We start from the raw sequence: 20,450 nt of genomic DNA on the forward strand, positions 1-20,450 counted from the left end.
CTTCAAAAAAATCAATGTCAATTAAAACAAAAATTTTAAAAGGTGGGGGATTTCTCATCAGAAACTATGCAGTCCAGAAGAAAGTAGCATAACATTTTTTAAGTGCTAAAGAAAAGAAATGTCAAGCCTAAATCCTGTATCCAATGAACATAACCTTTAAATTTGAAAGGAAATCAAGCATTCTGAGGAAGTTAAGGGAATTGGTTAACAGCTTACCTACCCTAAAAGAATGGCTAAAGGAATTTAAACAGAAAGGATATGATAAAGAATCTTCATACACCAGGAAGAAATGAACATAGTAAGCAAAAGTATGGGGAAATACAATATGCTTTCCTTCTCCTCTTGAGTTTCCTACATTTTTTTTGATGATTGAAACAAATTATAAAAGTTTGATGTGTTCCAAAAGGAAAAAACAAAACAAAAACCAAAACCCAAAGCAGAGAACTGGGGTATTGTTCTAAATTTTAAAAAGATAAACAAATATAATATATCGGGGGAAAAACAATTTTATAAAAGACATTTTTGGTACAATGGAGAAAATTTAAATATGGACTATATCTGGAATATTATTATATTCATGTTAGTTTTCCTAGGTGTGATAACAGAATTGTGGTTATGCAGGAGAATGTCATCATTTTTAGAAGATTTATGCTAAAGTATTTAGGAGTGAAGTATCATGATGTTGCAACTTTCTTTCAAATTATTTGGCTAAAAAAAAAAGGTGTGTGAGTGTGTGTGTGTGTGTATGTGTACAGAGAGAAAGAGAGGAAGGAGAAAGCAGATAAGACAAAATGAATGAATCTAGGCAAAGGGCATATTGGTATTCATTACACCATTCTTTGAACTTTTCTGGAGGTTTGAAAATTTCCAAAATAAAAGTTAAAATTATGCTATTAAGTAGACTGACTCCGAGTATGTGTGTGCACATACCCCTCCCCTCACACACACGTACACACTTTCCTAAGCATTCCAGAAGGACAAGCTGTTGCCTTCACGGAACAGTCTAGCTGGAACCTAAGTTGAAGACCAGGGTGCCTGTCTAAAAATTTGAAGAAAACTAGAACATTCCCAAGAGATCCTCACCTGCCATATTTACAGCCTGTGTAAAAATGTCATCCTGGGCGCTTCGTGTCCTGTTGTCTTCTTTAATGAACTCCAGGTATGGTGCTGCGCCCCGCAAGGTGGTGGGAGTCAGCAAGACATCCACTCCAGAGTTAAAAACCTTCACAAAATCATTAGCAATGAGTCGTCTCACTTTCTGTGCCTTAATGAAATAATTCTCATAGTTTCTGTAGAAAAACAGATGATATTTTAAGGATTTTAAAATTTCTTTGGATCAATTTTCACAGAGAAGGCTTGTTATAGAATGACTGGATTCTGACCTTTATAAGCAGGTACCATGAAGATTCCTAACGACACATATAAATGATTTTTGTTCAACTGTGCTATTATTTCTAAAAATCTGAGTTTCAGGAGTTTAATCAGAATTCACTGCTAGACACAATTATACACATATAATCACAGAATAGTGATATCATTAAATAAGTGGATATTATCCACTTTCAGGGATATCATTAAACTAGAACCTTTATTTTCAGGTGAAAAAAAAAATCAAGTACATAGCAATTAAATGACTTTCCAAAGGTTACAAAGACGGGCAATGGTAAAAGAGTAACTAGAACTTAGGTCTCTGGAGGCTTATTCTAATCCTCCTTCTATTATAATGTCTTATTTCAACTGCAGTATAATGAGAATTCATTATTATAAGGATTCTGAAGTTTTGTAAAATTCTAATGTGCCATCCTAAGTAGCCACTAGGAAACAGGCTCTGGAAACAGAAACTGGAGAAAGTACACAGTGCTTGCAATTTTGTACTTTATGGCTAGGTATGCCCCAGGAATGGGAATGTGAAATTCAAGAAAAGAAACTTACTTTACTGACAAGATTAAGGAATTAGCCAGCTATAAAAATGACTACAAATCAATCATGCAAATAAAGGGAAAAAGAAGGCACTCTTTGGATCCTCCTGAACCAGACACAAAGGCAGGCAAAAGTACGGTTTTAAACTTCAGTTTGTCACCTGTAAAAATGGGTATAACTACTCGTCTTACTGAGGACCAAATATAATAAAGATAAAAATGTGCTCTTTTTTTACTCTAAAAGAATCCTACAGAAGTATCAAATCTCTTTACTATCATTTGACCACAAGGTCTCTAGAGAGATAAATGTAGGTATTACCTATAATTAATACAATAACACTTGATGGCTTAAATGATGTCATTAATGGCATTTCCCAAACCTCAAATTTATTCAAACACAAGCCCGTTTTTTTTCTATTAAATTTCTTCCTACTTTAAATATGGTTCAAAAACAGAACTTTTGTTTCCATTAATGATAGAGGGATGGAATTTACCCTGCCATAGTAAATAGTAACATACCCTAGTATTTACCCACAGTAATTTACCCTGCTTTATTTTGCCTAGAAAGCTAGGCAAAATAAAGCAACCATTTTCAGATATTAGACAGCAGGCATTCAAGAGAGGGAGTTCTGAGAGAGGGGAAGCAAGTAAGTGAGCCCTTGAATTTCCCCAGTGTAATGCCTGGAGGCAGTTTCCAGGCCTCAGCCCAGACAGGAGGAACCTACACAGAGTTTTCAGGGGGCAGTTTTCAGGAAGTTAGGGACAAGGACTGGAAGTTCAGGGAGGCAAAGAAAACTGGAATTTTCTCACGGAGTACCAGAGAGGAGAAAATAGCACACAGAAAGAGCTCAAGAGATCTGTAGAGTGATCCCTCAAGTCTTTGGCTGAGTACTGATCTGTGTGCATGTAGGGAGAAGAAATTCTCAAGGCTGGGGAGAGAATCACTGAAAAGTCAAACAACTGCAAGAGCTCATATAGGGCTAAAAAACAGGGTGTGTTCCTAACAGCCAAAGTGGAAAGACTTCATAATACATGAGGCATCTGGCAGAATTCTTCAAGGGTATTGCCTAAAGTAGAGTTTAAGTTAGCCTAGACTAAAGGCCATTTTGGACTCATCCTTGCAAAGCTTTTTTAAAAGGAAGCCTTGAAAGGATCCAACCAGATTCTGAGTAACTATTTATTTATTTGACAGATAGAGATCACAAGTAGGCAGAGAGGCAGGCAGAGGCAGGGCGGGGGGAAGAAGGCTCCCTGCTGAGCAGAGAGCCCGACTAGGGGCTTGATCCCAGGACCCTGGAATCATGACCTGAGCCGAAGGCAGAGGCTTTAACCCACTGAGCCACCCAGGTGCCCCAGATTCTGAGTAACTTAACTGCATCCCAGAACAAAGCCTGACATGGTTTAAAGGAATACAACAAAAATTCAGCAAATGATAACATAAAAGTCACATGCCCAGTCATGCAAAAAAGCAGAAAATGTAACCCATAACTAGGGGGTAAGAAGCAATCAATATAAAGAGATCCAGAAACAACAGAAATGTGCAAATTAGCAGATAAAAACATTAAAACAGCTACTGTAAATATGTTCCATATGTTCAAGAAGGTAGAAGAAAACATGTATCATGAAGAAACCAAGGAGATAAGAAGACCTGCTTGGAAGTTCTAGGAATGAAAAATGCGAAGTAGAAAAGAAAAATGACCCGTGATGTGGCTGACAGCAGGTGACACAGCAGATCGGTGATTCTGAAGATAGTAATAGGAACTATCCAAAAGGAAGCAGAGAAAAAGACTACAAAAGAAAAAAAAAAAAAGCAATAAAAACAAACAAACAAAAACCAGGGTGGAGCCATCAGTGTGCTGTGGGACAACATCAAGCAGATTAACATACATACGAAAGGAGTCCCAGAAGAAGGGGGGAAGGTCAGAAAAAATATTTTAAGAAACAGTGGCCAAAACTTTTCCCAATTTGATTAAAATAATACACCCACAGATCCAAGAAGCTCAACAAACCCCTAAACATGAGGAAACCAGGGGGAAAACCACACCAAGACACATCACAAATTCCTGAAAACCAGTGATAAAGTCTTAAAATCAGCACGTGTGTGTGTGTGTGTGTGTGTGTGGTGGGGGAAGACATGTTACAGAAGAACAAAGACAAGAATGACAACAATTCTCAGAAACTATGCAAATCTGGAGGCAACACAAGATCTTTAAGGTACTGAAAGAAAAGCTATCAATCTAGAATTTGATACTGAGAGAAAATGTCAAAATTAAAATAAACACTTTTACATATAAACAAAAGCTGGAAGAACTAATTGCCAGCAGGATTATACTCCAAGAAATATTAAAGTTCTTTAGGGAGAAAAAAATTACACCAGATGGATATTTGGATCTACACAAAGGAATAAAAAAGCGCCAGAAATAGTAAATATTTAGGCAAATATAAATGACTTTTTTCTTGTTTTAAATCTCTTTAAAAATTATTTAAGAACAAAAGAAGGCAGGAAAAAACGTTAAAAGAAAGAACAGATAGGACAAATTGAAGACAAACAGTAAAAATCAGATTTAAATGTGGCTCATGTTCTTTAAAAATAAACTGTGGATTCCTAACTCAATAAATTTGTTTTGTTTTTTGAACAAAAGGTAGTAGAAGAATGACAAAATTGTAAACTGAGGCACCACATGAAGAAAAAAAAAAAATGTTATGAGTTATTATAGTTCCCGGGAAAAAAAACTGACTTTTTAAGACTAAAAAAAAAAAAAAAAAGTATACCCAAATTCCATTTTTCCTATCACTCATGTCTATACTCCCCTCACAAAACAAGTGAGTGAACAAACAAAATCCCTCAAAACAAAAAAGCTGACTTAAGTTCTCTGACTCAGGAGATAGGAATGCCAGCAGAAATTCTCACTTCCTTTTGTCAGTTCCCTCAACTGGTGACCATGGAGAAGGTTTCAGACTCCTCTCCTTCAGTTTCTTTATATGCTGTTACAGGGACCAAGATATTCTATATCAAATTGTGCCCTGAGAACCCTCCTACACTGTTGGTGGGAATGCAAGCTGGTGCAACCACTTTGGAAAACAGCATGGAGGTTCCTCAAAAAGTTGAAAATAGAGCTACCCTATGACCCAGCAATTGCACTACTGGGTATTTACCCTAAAGATACAAATGTAGTGATCCGAAGGGGCACGTGCACCTGAATGTTTATAGCAGCAATGTCCACAATAGCCAAACTATGTAAAGAACCTAGATGTCCATCAACAGATGAATGGATAAAGAAGATGTGGTATATATACACAATGGAATACTATGCAGCCATCAAAAGAAATGAAATCTTGCCATTTGTGATGATGTGAATGAAACTAGAGGGTATTATGCTTAGTGAAATAAGTCAATCAGAGAAAGACAACTATCATATGATCTCCCTGATATGAGGAAGTGGAGATGCAACGTGGGGAGTTTGGGGGGTAGGAAAAGAATAAATGAAACAAGATGGGATCAGGAGGGAGACAAACCATAAGAGACTCTCAATCTCACAAAACAAACTGAGGGTTGCTGTGGGGGGGGGTCGGGAGAGGGTGGTGGGGTTATGGACATTGGGGAGGGTATGTGCTATGGTGAGTGCTGTGAAGTGGGTAAACCTGGCAGTTGACAGACCTGTACCCCTGGGGCTAAAAATACATTATATGTTTATAAAAAATTTAAAAAAAAATTGTGCCCTGAGATACACAATTTGACTCAAATCAGTTATATTTGGCAAATGTAACATTTTCCACTTAATGAAAGTCTTTGCTTAGAAAACCTCTCAGCAACATTTCATTTTCTTTTCCTACTCCAAAATCATTAGTCATCTGGTTAATATTGAAGTCTTATTTTTTTAAATTGTTTTTTAAAAATTTTTGTTTGAATTCCAGTTAATTACCACACAGTGTACAATACAGTGATTCAACAGTTCCATACATCACCTGGTGCTCAGGTGTTCCTCATGACAAGTACACTCCTTAATCCCCATCATCTTCCTCCACATTCCTCCCCTCTGGTAACTATCAGTTTGTTCTCTATAGTTAAGAGCCTGTTTCTTGGTATGGCTCTCTCTCCCCTCTGTCCCACCCCTCGCTCATTTGTTGTTGTTGTTGTTGTTGTTTTTTTCTTAAATTCCACATGAGTGCAATCATAAGGTATTTATTTGTCTTTCTCTGATTACTTCTTTCGCATGGCATTGTACTCTCTAGCTCCATCAGGGTCATTGCAAATGTAAGATTTCATTCTTTTTTATCACTGAGTAATAGTCCATTGTGTGTATATACACCACATCTTCCTCATCCATTCATCAACTGATGGACCCTTGGGCTGCTTCCATATCTTGGCTACTGTAAATAACGCTGCTACACAGGGATGCATGTATCCTTTTCAATTAGTGTTTGTGTATTCTTTGGGTAAATACCCAGTAGTGTGACTGCTGGATAGTTCTACTTTTAACTTTTTGAGGAACCTCCATACTGTTTTCCAGAGTGGCTGCACCAGTCTGGGTTCCCACCAACAGTGCTGAAGGGTTCCTTTTTCTCCACATCTTCGCCAACACCTATTGTTTCTTGTGTTTTTGATTTTAGCCATTCTAATAAGTTTGAGGTAATATCGCATTATAGTTTTGATTTATAGGAAAAGAGTCTTTTATGTTCTGTAGAACATAATCAAATATTTTTAGGTTTTTATTTTCAAGCTTTACCAAAATATAACTGACATATAAAATTGTGTAATTTTAAGGTGTACAATATGATAATTAGATATATGTATATATTGTGAAATGATTACCACAATAGGGTTAATAACACATTTATCACCTTATATAATTATAATTTTGAGTGTGAGTGGTGAGAACATTTAAGATGTACTCTCAGCATTTTCAAGTATATAACACAGTACTGTTAATTATAGTAACTATGCTTTGTATCCCCTGAACTTATTCATCTTTTTTTTTTTTTTTTTTTTGTTTTTTTTTTTTTTTTTGAGAGAGGAAGAGAGAGAACATTATTAGCAAGGTGAGGGGCAGAGGGAGAACCAGACTCCCTGCTGAGCAGGGAGCCTGATATGGGACTTGACCCTGGGACCCCAGGATCATGACCTGAGCCAAAGGCAGACACTTAACTGACTGAGCCACCCAAATGCCCCCAGAGCTAATTCATTTTATCACTACAAGTTTGTACCCTTCAACCAACATCTCCCTATTTCCCCTAGCCCACAGCATCTTCCTGTTTCCCCTAACCCACAGACGCAGGCAACCACCACTGGACAATTAGGTTATCTTCCTGTCTTTGCTGTTGTGAAAATGCTCTGAGATAATGATTTCATTTCCTTTGGCTATATTCTCAGAAGTAGGATTGCTGGATCATATATGGTAGTTCTATTTTTAATTTTTTGAGGAACCGCCATGCTGTTTTCCATCGCGGCTGTTCAAATAGTATTTTTGGAAAAAGTAATTCTAAGTATCAGCCCTGAAAGGATACATAGATGAACAAAATGCTTTCTGTCCTTGAGGGAATATAGAAAAACTCAGGAAGCTATTCATTAAAACAATCATTCTTGCCTTTTCACACTTCTCATGTCCTCTTAAACAGACCTGATGGTACGCAAGATGAATTCTATTCACAAGATGATGAATATATTTATATTAAAGACAATCTAATCTAAGTAGGAGCCCTAGTAACTTAGAATTCTTTCTGGGAGCAAACAGATATTTAATGTAGGGGAAGACTAAATTGATTTGCTAAATTTTTCAAGATACACCAATGTAACTTCCTGTTTAAATCTCCAACAACAATAAGCCAATGTGGCAATAATAGTCGGGACATTTAAAGAGGCTAAAATTCTTTAGGGCTTCCTACTTAGTTTTGTACTAATTATTTTGCTAGAGTGTCCATTTTTTTTTTTTTTGCATTCAAATAACCAGAAACTAAAAGTACTATAAACAGGTCTTTAGTTATGATTTCTAATTCAAATAGGGATTTTGCTTCTTTAGCAAGTATCTCAACTTAATAAGACCTGATAGATATGCAACTAATGTACTCTTGAGTGTTCAAGAATGGAGAAAATTTCTGATTACTTACTCTTTATTTTTTAAGATTTTATTTACTTATTTGAGAGAGAGCACAAGCAGTGGGAGAGGCTGAGGGAGAAGCAAACTCCCAACCGAGCAGGGAGCCCAATGCAGAACTCGATCCCAGGGCACCAGGATCATGATCTGAGTCGAAGACAGATGCTTAACTGACTGAGCCACCCAGGTGCCCCATTACCTACTCTTTTAATAAGAAAAAATTTCCTGCGAGAATTCTTCCTCTCACCACATCATTAAACCCTTCTCGCCTGGTTGCAGCATACATGGCTTCAGTAGACACAGTGATGTCGCACCTATGACCTAAAAACAAAAAAGAGATAAACATTATTTGAAAAGGAAGTAAAGTTTTGGCTGAAAAGCAAGTGCAGATTCACATTTCTGACCAATATTAAAATTTTGGGAGACTGTCCTTAGTGGCTCCTCTTCTTTATCTCCTAAGAATCAAGGAGAGAGGAGAAAATAACTAAGAAGGAAACTTCATTTGTTCACCTCCTCATCCCCCCCCCATTCCCTCCCTCCATCCAAATATCTACCGAACTCCTACCATGTGCCAGGAACTACATTTGACAGACTGAGAATATAAGGATAAGACACTATTCCTGTAAAATAGTCACATTTCAGAGAGGGAAGCCAAACATACAGAGATATTTATAATGAACAGTGTAAGCAGAAGACTAAATGACAAAGGTAAGACGATTCACTGGTTTACTTATCTAAATCATTAACCTTATCTCTGGGGATTTTTTTTGGTCACGAATAAGTAAAACTACCAAATGTTGGACACAACTACCTTAAAAATCCCAAACACAGCCATCTTACCATATTCTAGCCCGTCAAATCTTGCCATATTCGATGCCACTTCCGATGTACACAATACATGGTAGCAGACAATTGAATAACTGGTGTGAGGCAGGGACACTTCAATTACTTTGGCCCCCTCAGACTCAAAGAGGTTAGCAGCCTTGGACCAAAAAGATCGCACTTCACCTGATAATTCTGGTGCAAGATATTCCTTATTGGAAAAAGTCAAGATATGGAAATTAGAACATCTGTATAGATGGTTTTAAACAAATATGTACTTTAGGACCTTTGGCAGTACATTAGAAAATCTGATTAAATTGCTAGTAGGTAGCTAGAGAGACCAAATTAATTTAAGAGGGCTTACAGCATGACAAGCACTATACTAGTTATTTATGAGAGATGAGATATTAAACAATAATATCAATATTAACAATATTAAATACTAACAATATTAAAGATGAGAGAAATGGCTGGAGATCCCGTATGTGTCAAATGTTCAGTATCAGATACTCTGCTAGATGCTTTTCAAAGGTTCTCTCACTTAATGCTTTTGCAGAAACTTTTGTATAAGGAGTCTCAGGTTGAACATTTTTTTTTTTTTAAGTAGGCTCCACCGTGGAGCCTAGCAGAGGGCTTGAATTCACGACCCTGAGATCAAGACCTGGGCTGAGATCAAGAGTTGGATGTTTACCTGACTGAGCCACCAGGTGCCCCCTTCATTTAATGCTTTTTTTAAAAAATATATTTATTTATTTGACAGCAGGAGGGATTACAATTAGGAAGAGAGGCGGACAGAGAGAGGGGGAAAGCAGGCTCCCCGCTGGGCAGGAAGCCTGATATGGGGCTTGATCCCAGGACCCTGAGATCATGACCTGAGCTGAAGGCAGAGGCTTAACCCACTGAGCCACCCAGGTGCCCTTCATTTAATGCTTTTAACAATCCCATGATGTTAAGTATTATCATCCTTCATTTTATTAATGAAAAATACTGAGACTGGACAAGTTAAGTAACTTTCCTAAAGCTACAAAGCAGGTAAGTAGAGGATCTAGGATTTTTTTTTTTTTTTTTAAAGATTTTATTTATTAATTTGACAGACAGAGATCACAGGTAGGCAGAGAGGCAGGCAGGTGGGTGGGGGAAGCAGGCTCCCTGCTGAGCAGAGAGCCCAATGCGGGACTCGATCCCAGGACCCTGAGATCATGACCTGAGCCGAAGGCAGAGGCTTTAATCCACTGAGCCGTCCAGGTGCCCCAAGGATCTAGGATTCTAAACTAGGTCTCTTTCTACAACCTATGCTCTCTCTAAATCCTTAAAGGAAGGCACAGCTATTATCATGATCTCAGGGTCCTGGGATTGAGCCCCGCATCGGGCTCTCTGCTCTCTAGGGGAGCCTGCTTCCTCCTCTCTCTCTGCCTGCTTGTGATCTCTCTGTCAAATAAGTAAATAAAATCTTTAAAAAAAAAAAAAGAAAGAAATTTTTAAAGAAAGTATTTCTCTACAGCGGTGGTCTCAACTGGGGGCAATTTTATCCCCTTTGTCTCAATCAGGGGATGTTTGGTAATATCTGCATACATTTTTGTTTGTGGGGTTGTGCTGTTTGTGGGGAACCACTGCTTCCAAGGCTAAAGGCCAGTGACACTGCTAAGCATCTTACGATGCACAGCGCAGTGTCCTGCAACAAAGAATTATCCAAACAATCAACTGTTAAGCTTAAAACTCAATAAGTCGTTTAAAGGTCAGTAATTTAACATATTGGTCTTCATCCATGAATTACTCGGTTGCTACTGTAATAAATGCAGTAGCAATACTAATGACGGTAGTAAAGAAGGTAATATGTATTCAGCCTTTACTATGCAAGGTATGGCTCTGGGCTATGTTGTTTACACCCCAGATTAGCAGATTATAGCCTCCCAGCAGATTATTGCCAGTTTTTTTGTTTGTTTTTTTAAAGATTTTATTTATTGATTTGACAGAGAGAGAGAGAGAGAGAGGTCACAAGTAGGCAGAGAAGCAGGCAGAGGGGGAGGGGGAAGCAGGCCCTCCACTCAGCAGAGAGCCCGATGCGGGGCTCAATCCCAGGACTCTGAGATCATGATCTGAGCCGAAGGCAGAGGCTTAACCCACTGAGCCACCCAGACGCCCCTTTCCAGTTATTTTTGAAAATAAAGTTTTACTAGAGCACAGCCACGCTCTCATTTACATATGGCCTGTGGCTGCTTTCACACGACGGTGGCAGAGTTAAATAGTGACACTAAACACTGTATGGCCCACAAAGCGTAAAATGTTTACCAACTGACCCTTTACAGAAAATGTTTACAGACCCCTGCTTAACATGATTCATTTTTTTTAGTGAGATAAAACTGACATACAACATTATGATAGTTTCAATATATGATTCAATATTTGCATATATTAAAAAATGATCACCACAATAAGTCTAAGTTAACATCCATTACCATACACAATGACAAGAGTTTGCTATTCCCTTGTGATAAGAACTTTAAGATCAGGTGCCTGGGTGGCTCAGTCATTGAGCGCCTGCCTTCGGCTCATATCATGATCCCAGGGTCCTGGGATCGAGTCTCATACCGGGGTCCCTGCTTGGCTGGAAGCCTGCTTCTCCCTCTCCCGCTCCCTCTGCTCATGTTCCCTTGCTCACACTCGCTCTGTCAAATAAATAAAATCTTTAAAAAAGAAAAGAAAAAAGAACTTTAAGATCTACTCTCTTAGTAACTTTCAAATATGCAATATGGTATTATTAACTATGGTCACCATGCTGTATATTACATCCCCATGATGATTACCAAATTTAAGCCTTACTGCTCTCTGAGATCAACACTGTTATTATCCCCATTTTGTAGATTGGGAAATTGAGCTTAGATCAAGTCATGTGCTCGGACTGCACAGCTAATTAAAGTGGCACAGCAGGATTCAAAGCCAACCGATCTGTTTCCCAGGTCTGTTCCCTGTGTTTGACCTGCTAGCATTTCTGTAAAGTAATAAAAGGGAAGAGTTACCTTCGGAATTCCTATACATAGTTTGCTCACATCTGTCAGAGTGGAAAGTGTAAATGGTTTGACAGGGTCTTGTATTGTGGTAGAATCTTTGGGGTCATGCCCGGCCAGCATACCTGTAAGGAGAAATATTTAGGAATGACAGAATGTTTTACAGGGAAATTTATAATGTTTTGAAACTCTATGGAATCATATAAATACCCAACACAATTGCTGCGTCATCCACACGTCTGGTTAAGATTCCTGGCACATCCATTGAATTCACCAGGGGAATGAGGCCATGACGAGAAACTAAGCCATAGCTTGGTTTGAAACCAACAACCCCGCAGTGGGCAGCTGGATTTCTGGTCGATCCTCCTGTATCTGATCCTAAAGCCCTGGAATTTAAATGGAATTTTCTTTAGAAGATCTCCAATTATATCTGGAATCTATTTTTAAGTGTATATACTTTTAAACTTTATTTCCCCCTGGTTATACAAAAGTCAGACATGCTTGTCTCAGAGAACTAAAATACAGAAGTGTAAAGAGGTAACAAAATATTCTACTGCCTAAGGCAAACATGCTGTTGACATTTTGACATATTAACTTCAAGACTTTCTTAAAATGCAGTTTTCTTTCGTGGCTCAGGTCATTCTGTAATTTTAACTTCCTATCTCGTTTTTTTCTTAACATGAGCCTTTTGCTAGCTCATTAAAATTACTGAAAATTTAAAATATGTACAATATCCCATCTTAACAATTGGTGATTCCCAGGATTTTAAAGCCTATCAGTATATACACAGACACCTTATACCTTCCTTTGATGGCAGTTTAACAGTATGCTTTTACAAACTCAACACACCTCTCCCAGAAAGTCATACACAGAACCTTCCGCTCATTTAGAATCACAGATAGAAATGTACTTTAATTTATTTAAACATATATGTTGTTGCCAACTAGGATAATGACTGCGTAATAAATTACTTTGTAATAAACACCTTTGAACATAAATCTTTGCCCATATGTCTGGTTATTTTTTAGGCTGGCTTCCAAGAAGTAGCGTTAATGAGGCATAGGGTCTGCCTGCTATTCTAATTTCTTAATCTGTATTGTCAAATGACTTGTCAGAGAGGCTCTGCCAATTTATATTTCCAACTGCAGTGAATCAGATTTGGGCTTATGTTTCATTATCATCACTGAGTACTAGCAGTTCTAAAAGCTGGTTAATCTGAATAACGAAAAATCTTTGTTAATGTGCATTTTTGAATAATTTTTCACATTTATTTGTATTTGCATTACCCAACTATGAAGTGCCCATTTCTCTGCTCAGTTATCTAGAGAGTGTATGTTTTTCTTATTAAAGACAAAACAAAAAACTAATCTTGAGGACATTTTGCTAAGTGAAATAGGTCAGTTATAAAAGCACAAATACTGAATAATATTCATTCGAGGTGCCTAGAGTCTAAATTCCTAGAGACAGAAGGTTAAAGAGTGATTGCCAGGGGCTAGGAGGACAGGCAAATGGGAAGCTGTTTTTTAAAGGGTACTGAGTTTCAGTTCTGCAAATGAACCAAATGCTGGAAATTGGTTGCACAACAATGTGAATGTATTTAACACTGAACTATGCACTTAAAAATGGTTAATATGGTAAATTTTAAGTGAGATACATTTTACCATAATTAAACATTTTTTTTTAAACTTTATTTCAGAGTAAAAGTTTTTCTGATTAGGAAAAGTGTATGTGCCAACTAGAAAATTTAATGTTACATACGTATATGGAGTATAAAGTGAAATTTCTCTTATCATCACTGCCTCCCTAATAATCCTGTTATGTTTTGATATACTCAGATACTTCCATGCAACTAATATATATATGTATATAATTATTTTAACAGAAAGAAGGTCATCTTGTACATAGTATTCGGCAACTTATTTTCCACTTAACAGTGTACCTTTGATATCTTTCCCTGACACTACAAAGCTTTCTAGCTGCTTCCTTTTGGTGGGTACATAATACTCCAAGAACCTTCCTGTTGTTAAAACTATCATAAGGGGCACCTGGGTGGCTTAGGAGGTTAAAGCCTCTGCCTTCGGCTCAGGTCATGATCTCAGGGTCCTGGGATCGAGCCCCACATCGGGCTCTCTGCTCAGTGGGGAGCCTGCTTCCCTTCCTCTCTCTCTGCCTGCCTCTCTGCCTACTTGTGATCTCTGTCTGTCAAATGAATAAATAAAATCTTTAAAAAAAAAAAACTATCATAAAAGCAGCAAATCCAAAGGGGGGAAAAACAAAGTAGAACACTCGATACTTTGGGACCCATGCAATCTGGAGTTACTTTGGGTCTGTGCTTCTCTTGACTATACCCAGAATAAATCTTTGGACTGAACAACGCTCCTACCAGTCACATGGCCCTTGAGCTCTATAGAAAATGCAAATGAGATTGTCTTTCTTAGCAAGTCCGCATAAGCTACAAAATCAGGCTGTTGCTTTCACAATTTCTAAAAGGACACATTTTCTTATTAGGAGTCACTGACGGCTGTGTAAAAGTAAAACCTGCATTTCCATAGGAATTACGTGTCAAAATGCCATCTCCTCAAAGCACATTCAGGAAGATGAACATTAAGTAGGGTGATGAGGGTAAAAAAAAAAAAAAAAAGCACCTAATCTTGCAGTCCTAACTTGTCAGAGCTCTCATTAATATTAATGCAATGCTATAAAATTCTACAGAGATAAAATGAAATGGTTTTACTTGTAAATAGGATTTCAGAGAAACTAAAAAAAAAAAAAAAAAAAAAAAACCAAAAAAACCAACAAAAAACAAAAAAACCCCTGAAGAATCTAAATCTCCACAGCTCTAAAAAATATAAATAATTTATTGGTTGCAATGTCTGTGAAAGAGCTTAGTTTCAGTGGATAATTAAGGAGAAATAAAATACACACAGTACTGCTAAAGAAACACATTCAATTTTATACTGAAACCGAGAAAAGTAAGTAATAGTGGTATTTATTTACTCTTCTTTAGGCGGTTAAGAAATGCTTTACAAATGGGAACTTGAAACATAAAGCATGATGGATGGATTCTCCCCAAATACAAAATAGGACAGTTGAACAACTCAGCTCCTAACAAACGGGAAGAAAACTTTACTCAGTGACACCCATTTTTAGTTGTAGATTTATGAAAACACTATTTTAAATATTCTGTTGATACACACCAGGAATACTTCTTGCCTCTCTATCTCTCTCTTTTTTTAAAGATTTTATTTATTTATTTGACAGAGAGATCACAAGTCGGGAGAGAGGCAGGCAGAGAGAGAGAGGGAAGCAGGATCCCTGCAGAGCAGAGAGCCCCATGCAGCGCTCGATCCCAGGACTCTGAGATCATGACCCGAGCTGAAGGCAGAGGCTCAACGCACTGAGCCACCCAGGCGCCCCATTTAGGTGAAGGATAAACCATCGTTAGCAGTTGAGCAGCACTCAACTAAAGCCATGGTATCTTAGTCCCTAAATATTTATAACATCAGTGAGCAGACACCCAAATAAATTATTTTTTAAATGAAATTCAGTTATGCTCACTGGTTTATTCTGCAAGATAAACAAAATCATGTTTTTAAGAAAACCAGATATTATAGAGGAAGAGTTAAAATACTATCTTGAAGTTAAATGTATAAAATACACAGTACACATACTGTACAGTTGAGTGTATTTATAAGCTATAATTCTGATATACCATTGAGCACCAATAACTCACTAATAAGAAATAAAAATAGCACAGTATGAACTACTCTCTTGTTGGGTTCTGAGGCTGGTTTATGACTATTTGTATCTGGCTGGGCTTTAAGGTACAAACAGAAAAAAACATCTTACGCAAAGCATGTGAATGCTGCTACGGCCGCCGCACTCCCTCCTGAGCTTCCTCCAGTTATAAGCCAATCTGAATCCTCGTTCTCACCGTGGGGCTTCTGCTTCCTCTTTTCTCTGTATTGTTTTGAATAACTCCAGGGGTTTTTAACTGGTCCAAATGCACCATCTGTGCTTCCAGACCTGAGATGAAGTGAAGCAAGATATCTTCATGAAACTTTCATTTTATATGAAAATTTCGCCTTCTGATTACATTGTCTGTGCCTAACACTGTATAATCCAATCCTGCTTAGATGCAGCCTTCATTAATTAGATGGTTGAGGAGGTAGAGGATGGGAAGTAAGAGCATGCGCTAGAAAGCAGAGTAAACTAGTCTGTTAAGAAAAGAGGATTTTTACCCCAGTTGATCATCCAATTCAGCTTACGATGATTTCCCTTGTAAATCATGGTTTTCCAGTTGTACAGGGTCGTAGACATTCAAAGGGTTAACAAGAAATCCTCTGAAGGATTCCCTCTTTTATCCAGACGTTTTAAGACAAGCGTAAGTCGACTAATAACTTATTTTAAAAGTTTTGAAATAATTTCCATCTTACAGGTAAATTGCAAAAATCAAAATAATATGAAAAGAACTTTATACCCTTTACCCAGATTCACCCATTATTAACAAATCACCCAATTTGCTTTGCCATCTGTGTGCTTTATGTGTGTCTGTAACATATACAAATCCTTTTTGTTTCCGAACCACATAAGGGTAAATTAGGTATATCATGGCCCTTTACCCTTAAATATTTTGGTATGTATTTAAGTGCATTTCCTAACACTAAGGTCTTCCCTTGTGCAGTTGCAGTACAGTTATCAATCTCAGTAGAATTAAAATCCATACAATATTTTTATCTAACCCACGGTACGTACCCCGTTTTGGTCAGCCGATCCAGTAATGTCCTTTACAGCACTTTACCCCCCTTCCAGTACAGGACGGAGTCTCGAGTCTGGTATTGCATTTGGTTATCGTCTCTTTAGCCTCTTTTTGTCCTTTTTTTTTTTTTTTTTTTAAGATTTTTATTTATTTATTTGAGAGAGAGAGAGCATGAAAGAGGAGAAGGTCAGAGGGAGAAGCACACTCCCCATGGAGCTGGGAGCCCGAAATGGGACTCAATCCTGAGACTCCGGGATCATGACCTGAACCGAAGGCGGTTGCTCAACCAACTGAGCCACCCAGGCGCCCTCTTTATGTACTTTTTAAATCATTCACCACCCAACAGACATTGAGTTATTTCCAGTTTTTGGCAATTACGAATAAAGCCACAATAATACTGTACTGAAAGACCCTAGCCATTGCTTTTATGTAAATATAAGTCTTCCTCTCTTGAGCAAGTATGTAGGACTAAGAATGTTGGGTCATATGATGTTTACCTATATAAGAAACTTACAAACGATTTTCCAAAATGGCTATACCATTTTGCATTTCCTACCGACATTGTGTGAGAAACCTAACTGCTCTGTATCCTGGCCAGCCCTTGATAGCGTCATTTTTAAGCCATTCTAACAGGTGTACGTATCTCCTTGTGGTTGTAATTTGCATTTCCTCAATGACTAACCATGTTAGCTTTTTTCCATGTGTTTATTGCTAACTATGTATCTTCTTTGATGAAATGTCTGCTTACATATTTTGCCCATTTTTTTTTTTTTTTAATTGGGCTGTTATTTTTGAGTTGGTTAAGGTTCTATGTATACTGGATGCCAGTTTTTTCACAGATACAGGTTTTGTAAAGATTTTCTCTCAGGCTGTGGCTTGTTTTTTCATTTTTTAGTAGTGTATTTCAAAGTAGAGAAGTTCTTAATTTTAGTGAAGTCCAATCTATCAGTTTTTTATTTTACAGCTTGTACTTCATGCATCTCATCTAAGAAATCTTTGCGTAACTCCATGTCACAAAGATTTTCTCCTGTAAGTTTTAGGTTTTACTTTCCTTGGGCTTTTAATCTGGGAATATTTTTGTGGCCTTCCTTTATTTTTTATGATATTCATATTCTATTTTTAATTTATTTTTAAAAATCTTTTAAAAGATTTTTTTAAAAGATTTTTAAAAATCTTTAAAAAGATTTTTTAAAAGATTTTTAAAAGATTTAAAAGATTTTTTAAAAAGATTTTTTAAAGATTTTTTAAAAGATTTTTTTAAAGATTTTAAAAGATTTAAAAGATTTTTTTAAAGATTTTTTTTAAGATTTTTTTAAAAGATTTTTTTTAAAAGATTTTTTAAAAAAAGATTTTTTTTTAAAAGATTTTAAAATATTTTATTTGACAGACAGAGATCACAAGTAGGCAGAGAGGCAGACAGAGAGAAAAAGGAGGAAGCAGGTTCCCTGCTGAGCAGAGGACACCCCCCCCCACCCCCGATCATGGCCTGGGATCATGACCTGAGCCGAAGGCAGAGGCTTTAACCCACTGATCCACCCAGGTGCCCTAAAGTTCTTTTTTTTAATATTTCATTTATTTGACAGAGATCAGAGTATAAGCAGGGCGAGGGAAGCAGGCTCCCACTGAGCAGAGAGCGAGATGTGGGGCTTGATCCCAGAACCCTGGGATCATGACCTGAGCCAAAGGCAGACGCTTAACTGACTGAAACACCCAGAAATTCCAGATATTCATATTTCAATAGAATGTTTCTCATTTCAGACTTACCTTTTGTTTTCTGGTTATTAGTTTAAGTTTTAACATTCTCAGCTGGAATACTGCATAGATTATGGTGTGTCCTCAGAGAATCACATCTAGTGTTACACAATGTCCACTTACATTCACCGATTATGTTCATTTTGATCAGCTGTTCAAGGCAATGTCCTAATAATCTATGTTCGAGTTTACTCCCATGGATAATTCATTCAACATATATTACTGAGTGCCAAGAGATACCACTGCAAATCAGAGAGTCAAAGACTCTGCTTCTATGGAACAGGGAGCATACACCAAGCAAACATTACAAATATGACAAGAGTTATAAAAGGGAGAATAGAAAGCGCTTTTGGTGACACAGTGAATGCTTTCTCCCCCAAATCAGGAACAAGGCAAGGATATCTGCTCTTATTACTTCTACTCCATGTTGTACTAAAGTCCTAACCAACACAATAAGAAAGAGAAATGGAAGAGATAAAATTGTCTCTATTTGTAGATTACATGATCATCTACATGCAATATACCAAAGAATCTGCAAAGATCAACTAGAACCAGTAAGAGAGCTTAGCAAGGGCATGGGATCCAAGGTCAATATAAAAAAATCAATTATATTTCTATATACTAACAAACGATTAGATATTGAAAAGATAACCATGTTATATAGCATTAAAAATAACTTTTTTAAAAGATTTTATTTATTTATCTGACAGAGAGAAGTCACAAGTAGGCAGAGAGGCAGGTGGAGAGAGGTGGGGGGAAGCAAGCTACCTGCCAAGCAGAGAGCCCGATGCGGGGCTTGATCCCAGGACACTGAGATCATGACCTGAGCCGAAAGCAGAGGCTTAACCCACTGAGCCACCCAGGCGCCCAGCATTAAAAATTTGAAATACTTGCGAGGGGGCCTGTGCCTGGGTGGCTCGGTCTGTTAAGCATCTGCCTTGGGCTCAGCTCATGATCTCAGGGTCCTGGCATACACCCCTGCATCGTGGGGCTCCCCACTCAGCAGGAAGTCTGCTTCTCCCTCTCCCTTTGCAAGGCCCCTACTTGTGCACACGCTCTCACTCTCAAATAAATAAATAAATTCTAAAAAAATATATTGAAATGCTTAGCAATAAATCAAATTACATAGAAGATTTATATGCAGATAATCATAAAAATACCGCTGAGAAAAATTGAACAAAATCTAAATAAATGGACAGATACAAGGTGTTCATGGATCAGAAGACATATATTAAGATGTTGAATCTCCCCAACTTGATCGATCTATAAATTCAACACAATCATAATCAAAATCTCATTAAGCTTCTTTGTAGAAATCAGCAAGCTGATTCTAAAACTTCTATGGAATTGCAAAGGACCTAGCATATGTAAAATAATTTTGAAAAAGAAAAACAAAGTTAATGACTCTCACTACCTAACTTCAAAGCTTATTGCTATAAAACTGTAGGAACTGGGGCACCTGTAAAGCTCAGTTAAGTGTCTGCCTTTGGCTCAGGTCACGATCCCAAGCATGTCAGGCTCCCTCTTCAGTGGGGAGCCTGCTTTTCACTCTTCCTCTGCTCCTCCCTCCCCGTCTCACCCTGCCCACTCATGCTCTCTTATTCTCTCTTGTTCTCTCAAATGAATGAACAAAATCTTTTAAAAAAATAAAGCTATGGGAATCAAGATAGCATCTTATTAAAGTAAACAGAGATACACAGATCAACAGGACAGAATCCAGAAATAGATGTATATATATATATTCCAACCAATTTTTTGATAAAGGAACCAAGGTAATTTAATGAGGAAATGATAATCTTTTTTTTCTTTTCTTTCTTTTTCTTTTTTACAAATAGTGCCAGAACTACTGGACACACGCAAGTAAATGAACCTTGGCTTTATTCACACCACATACAAATGGATTATGAGTCTAAAGGTAAGAACTATACAACTTATAGGAGAAAAATCTTTTGTGACTGTGGGTCAGTAAAAATTTCTTAGTTAAGATTCAAAAAGCATCGGGGCGCCTGGGTGGCTCAGTGGGTTAAAGCCTCTGCCTTCAGCTCAGGTCATGATCCCAGGGTCCAGGGATCGAGGCCCGCATCGGGCTCTCTGCTCAGTG

General features: G+C 37.5%; 1 protein-coding gene across 1 annotated transcript in view; it reads right to left on the reverse strand.

The window, feature by feature from the left end:
* The window catches only part of LOC111158272 (glutaminyl-tRNA synthase (glutamine-hydrolyzing)-like 1), a 35,367-nt gene that overhangs the window by 4,102 nt on the left and 10,815 nt on the right, over positions 1 to 20,450 (reverse strand). Inside the window, exons 5-10 of the mRNA XM_022520196.1 lie at positions 15,688 to 15,864; positions 12,049 to 12,224; positions 11,851 to 11,963; positions 8,852 to 9,044; positions 8,215 to 8,332; positions 1,084 to 1,289 (exon numbers count right to left, since the gene is read on the reverse strand). Of these exons, the coding sequence (XP_022375904.1) occupies positions 1,084 to 1,289; positions 8,215 to 8,332; positions 8,852 to 9,044; positions 11,851 to 11,963; positions 12,049 to 12,224; positions 15,688 to 15,864 (983 nt within the window). The remainder of the gene's footprint in view (positions 1 to 1,083; positions 1,290 to 8,214; positions 8,333 to 8,851; positions 9,045 to 11,850; positions 11,964 to 12,048; positions 12,225 to 15,687; positions 15,865 to 20,450) is intronic.

This window comes from Enhydra lutris, unplaced genomic scaffold (genome assembly GCF_002288905.1).
Source record: "Enhydra lutris kenyoni isolate GAN:26980312 unplaced genomic scaffold, ASM228890v2 scaffoldscaffold58, whole genome shotgun sequence".
Classification (NCBI taxonomy): Eukaryota; Metazoa; Chordata; class Mammalia; order Carnivora; family Mustelidae; genus Enhydra; species Enhydra lutris.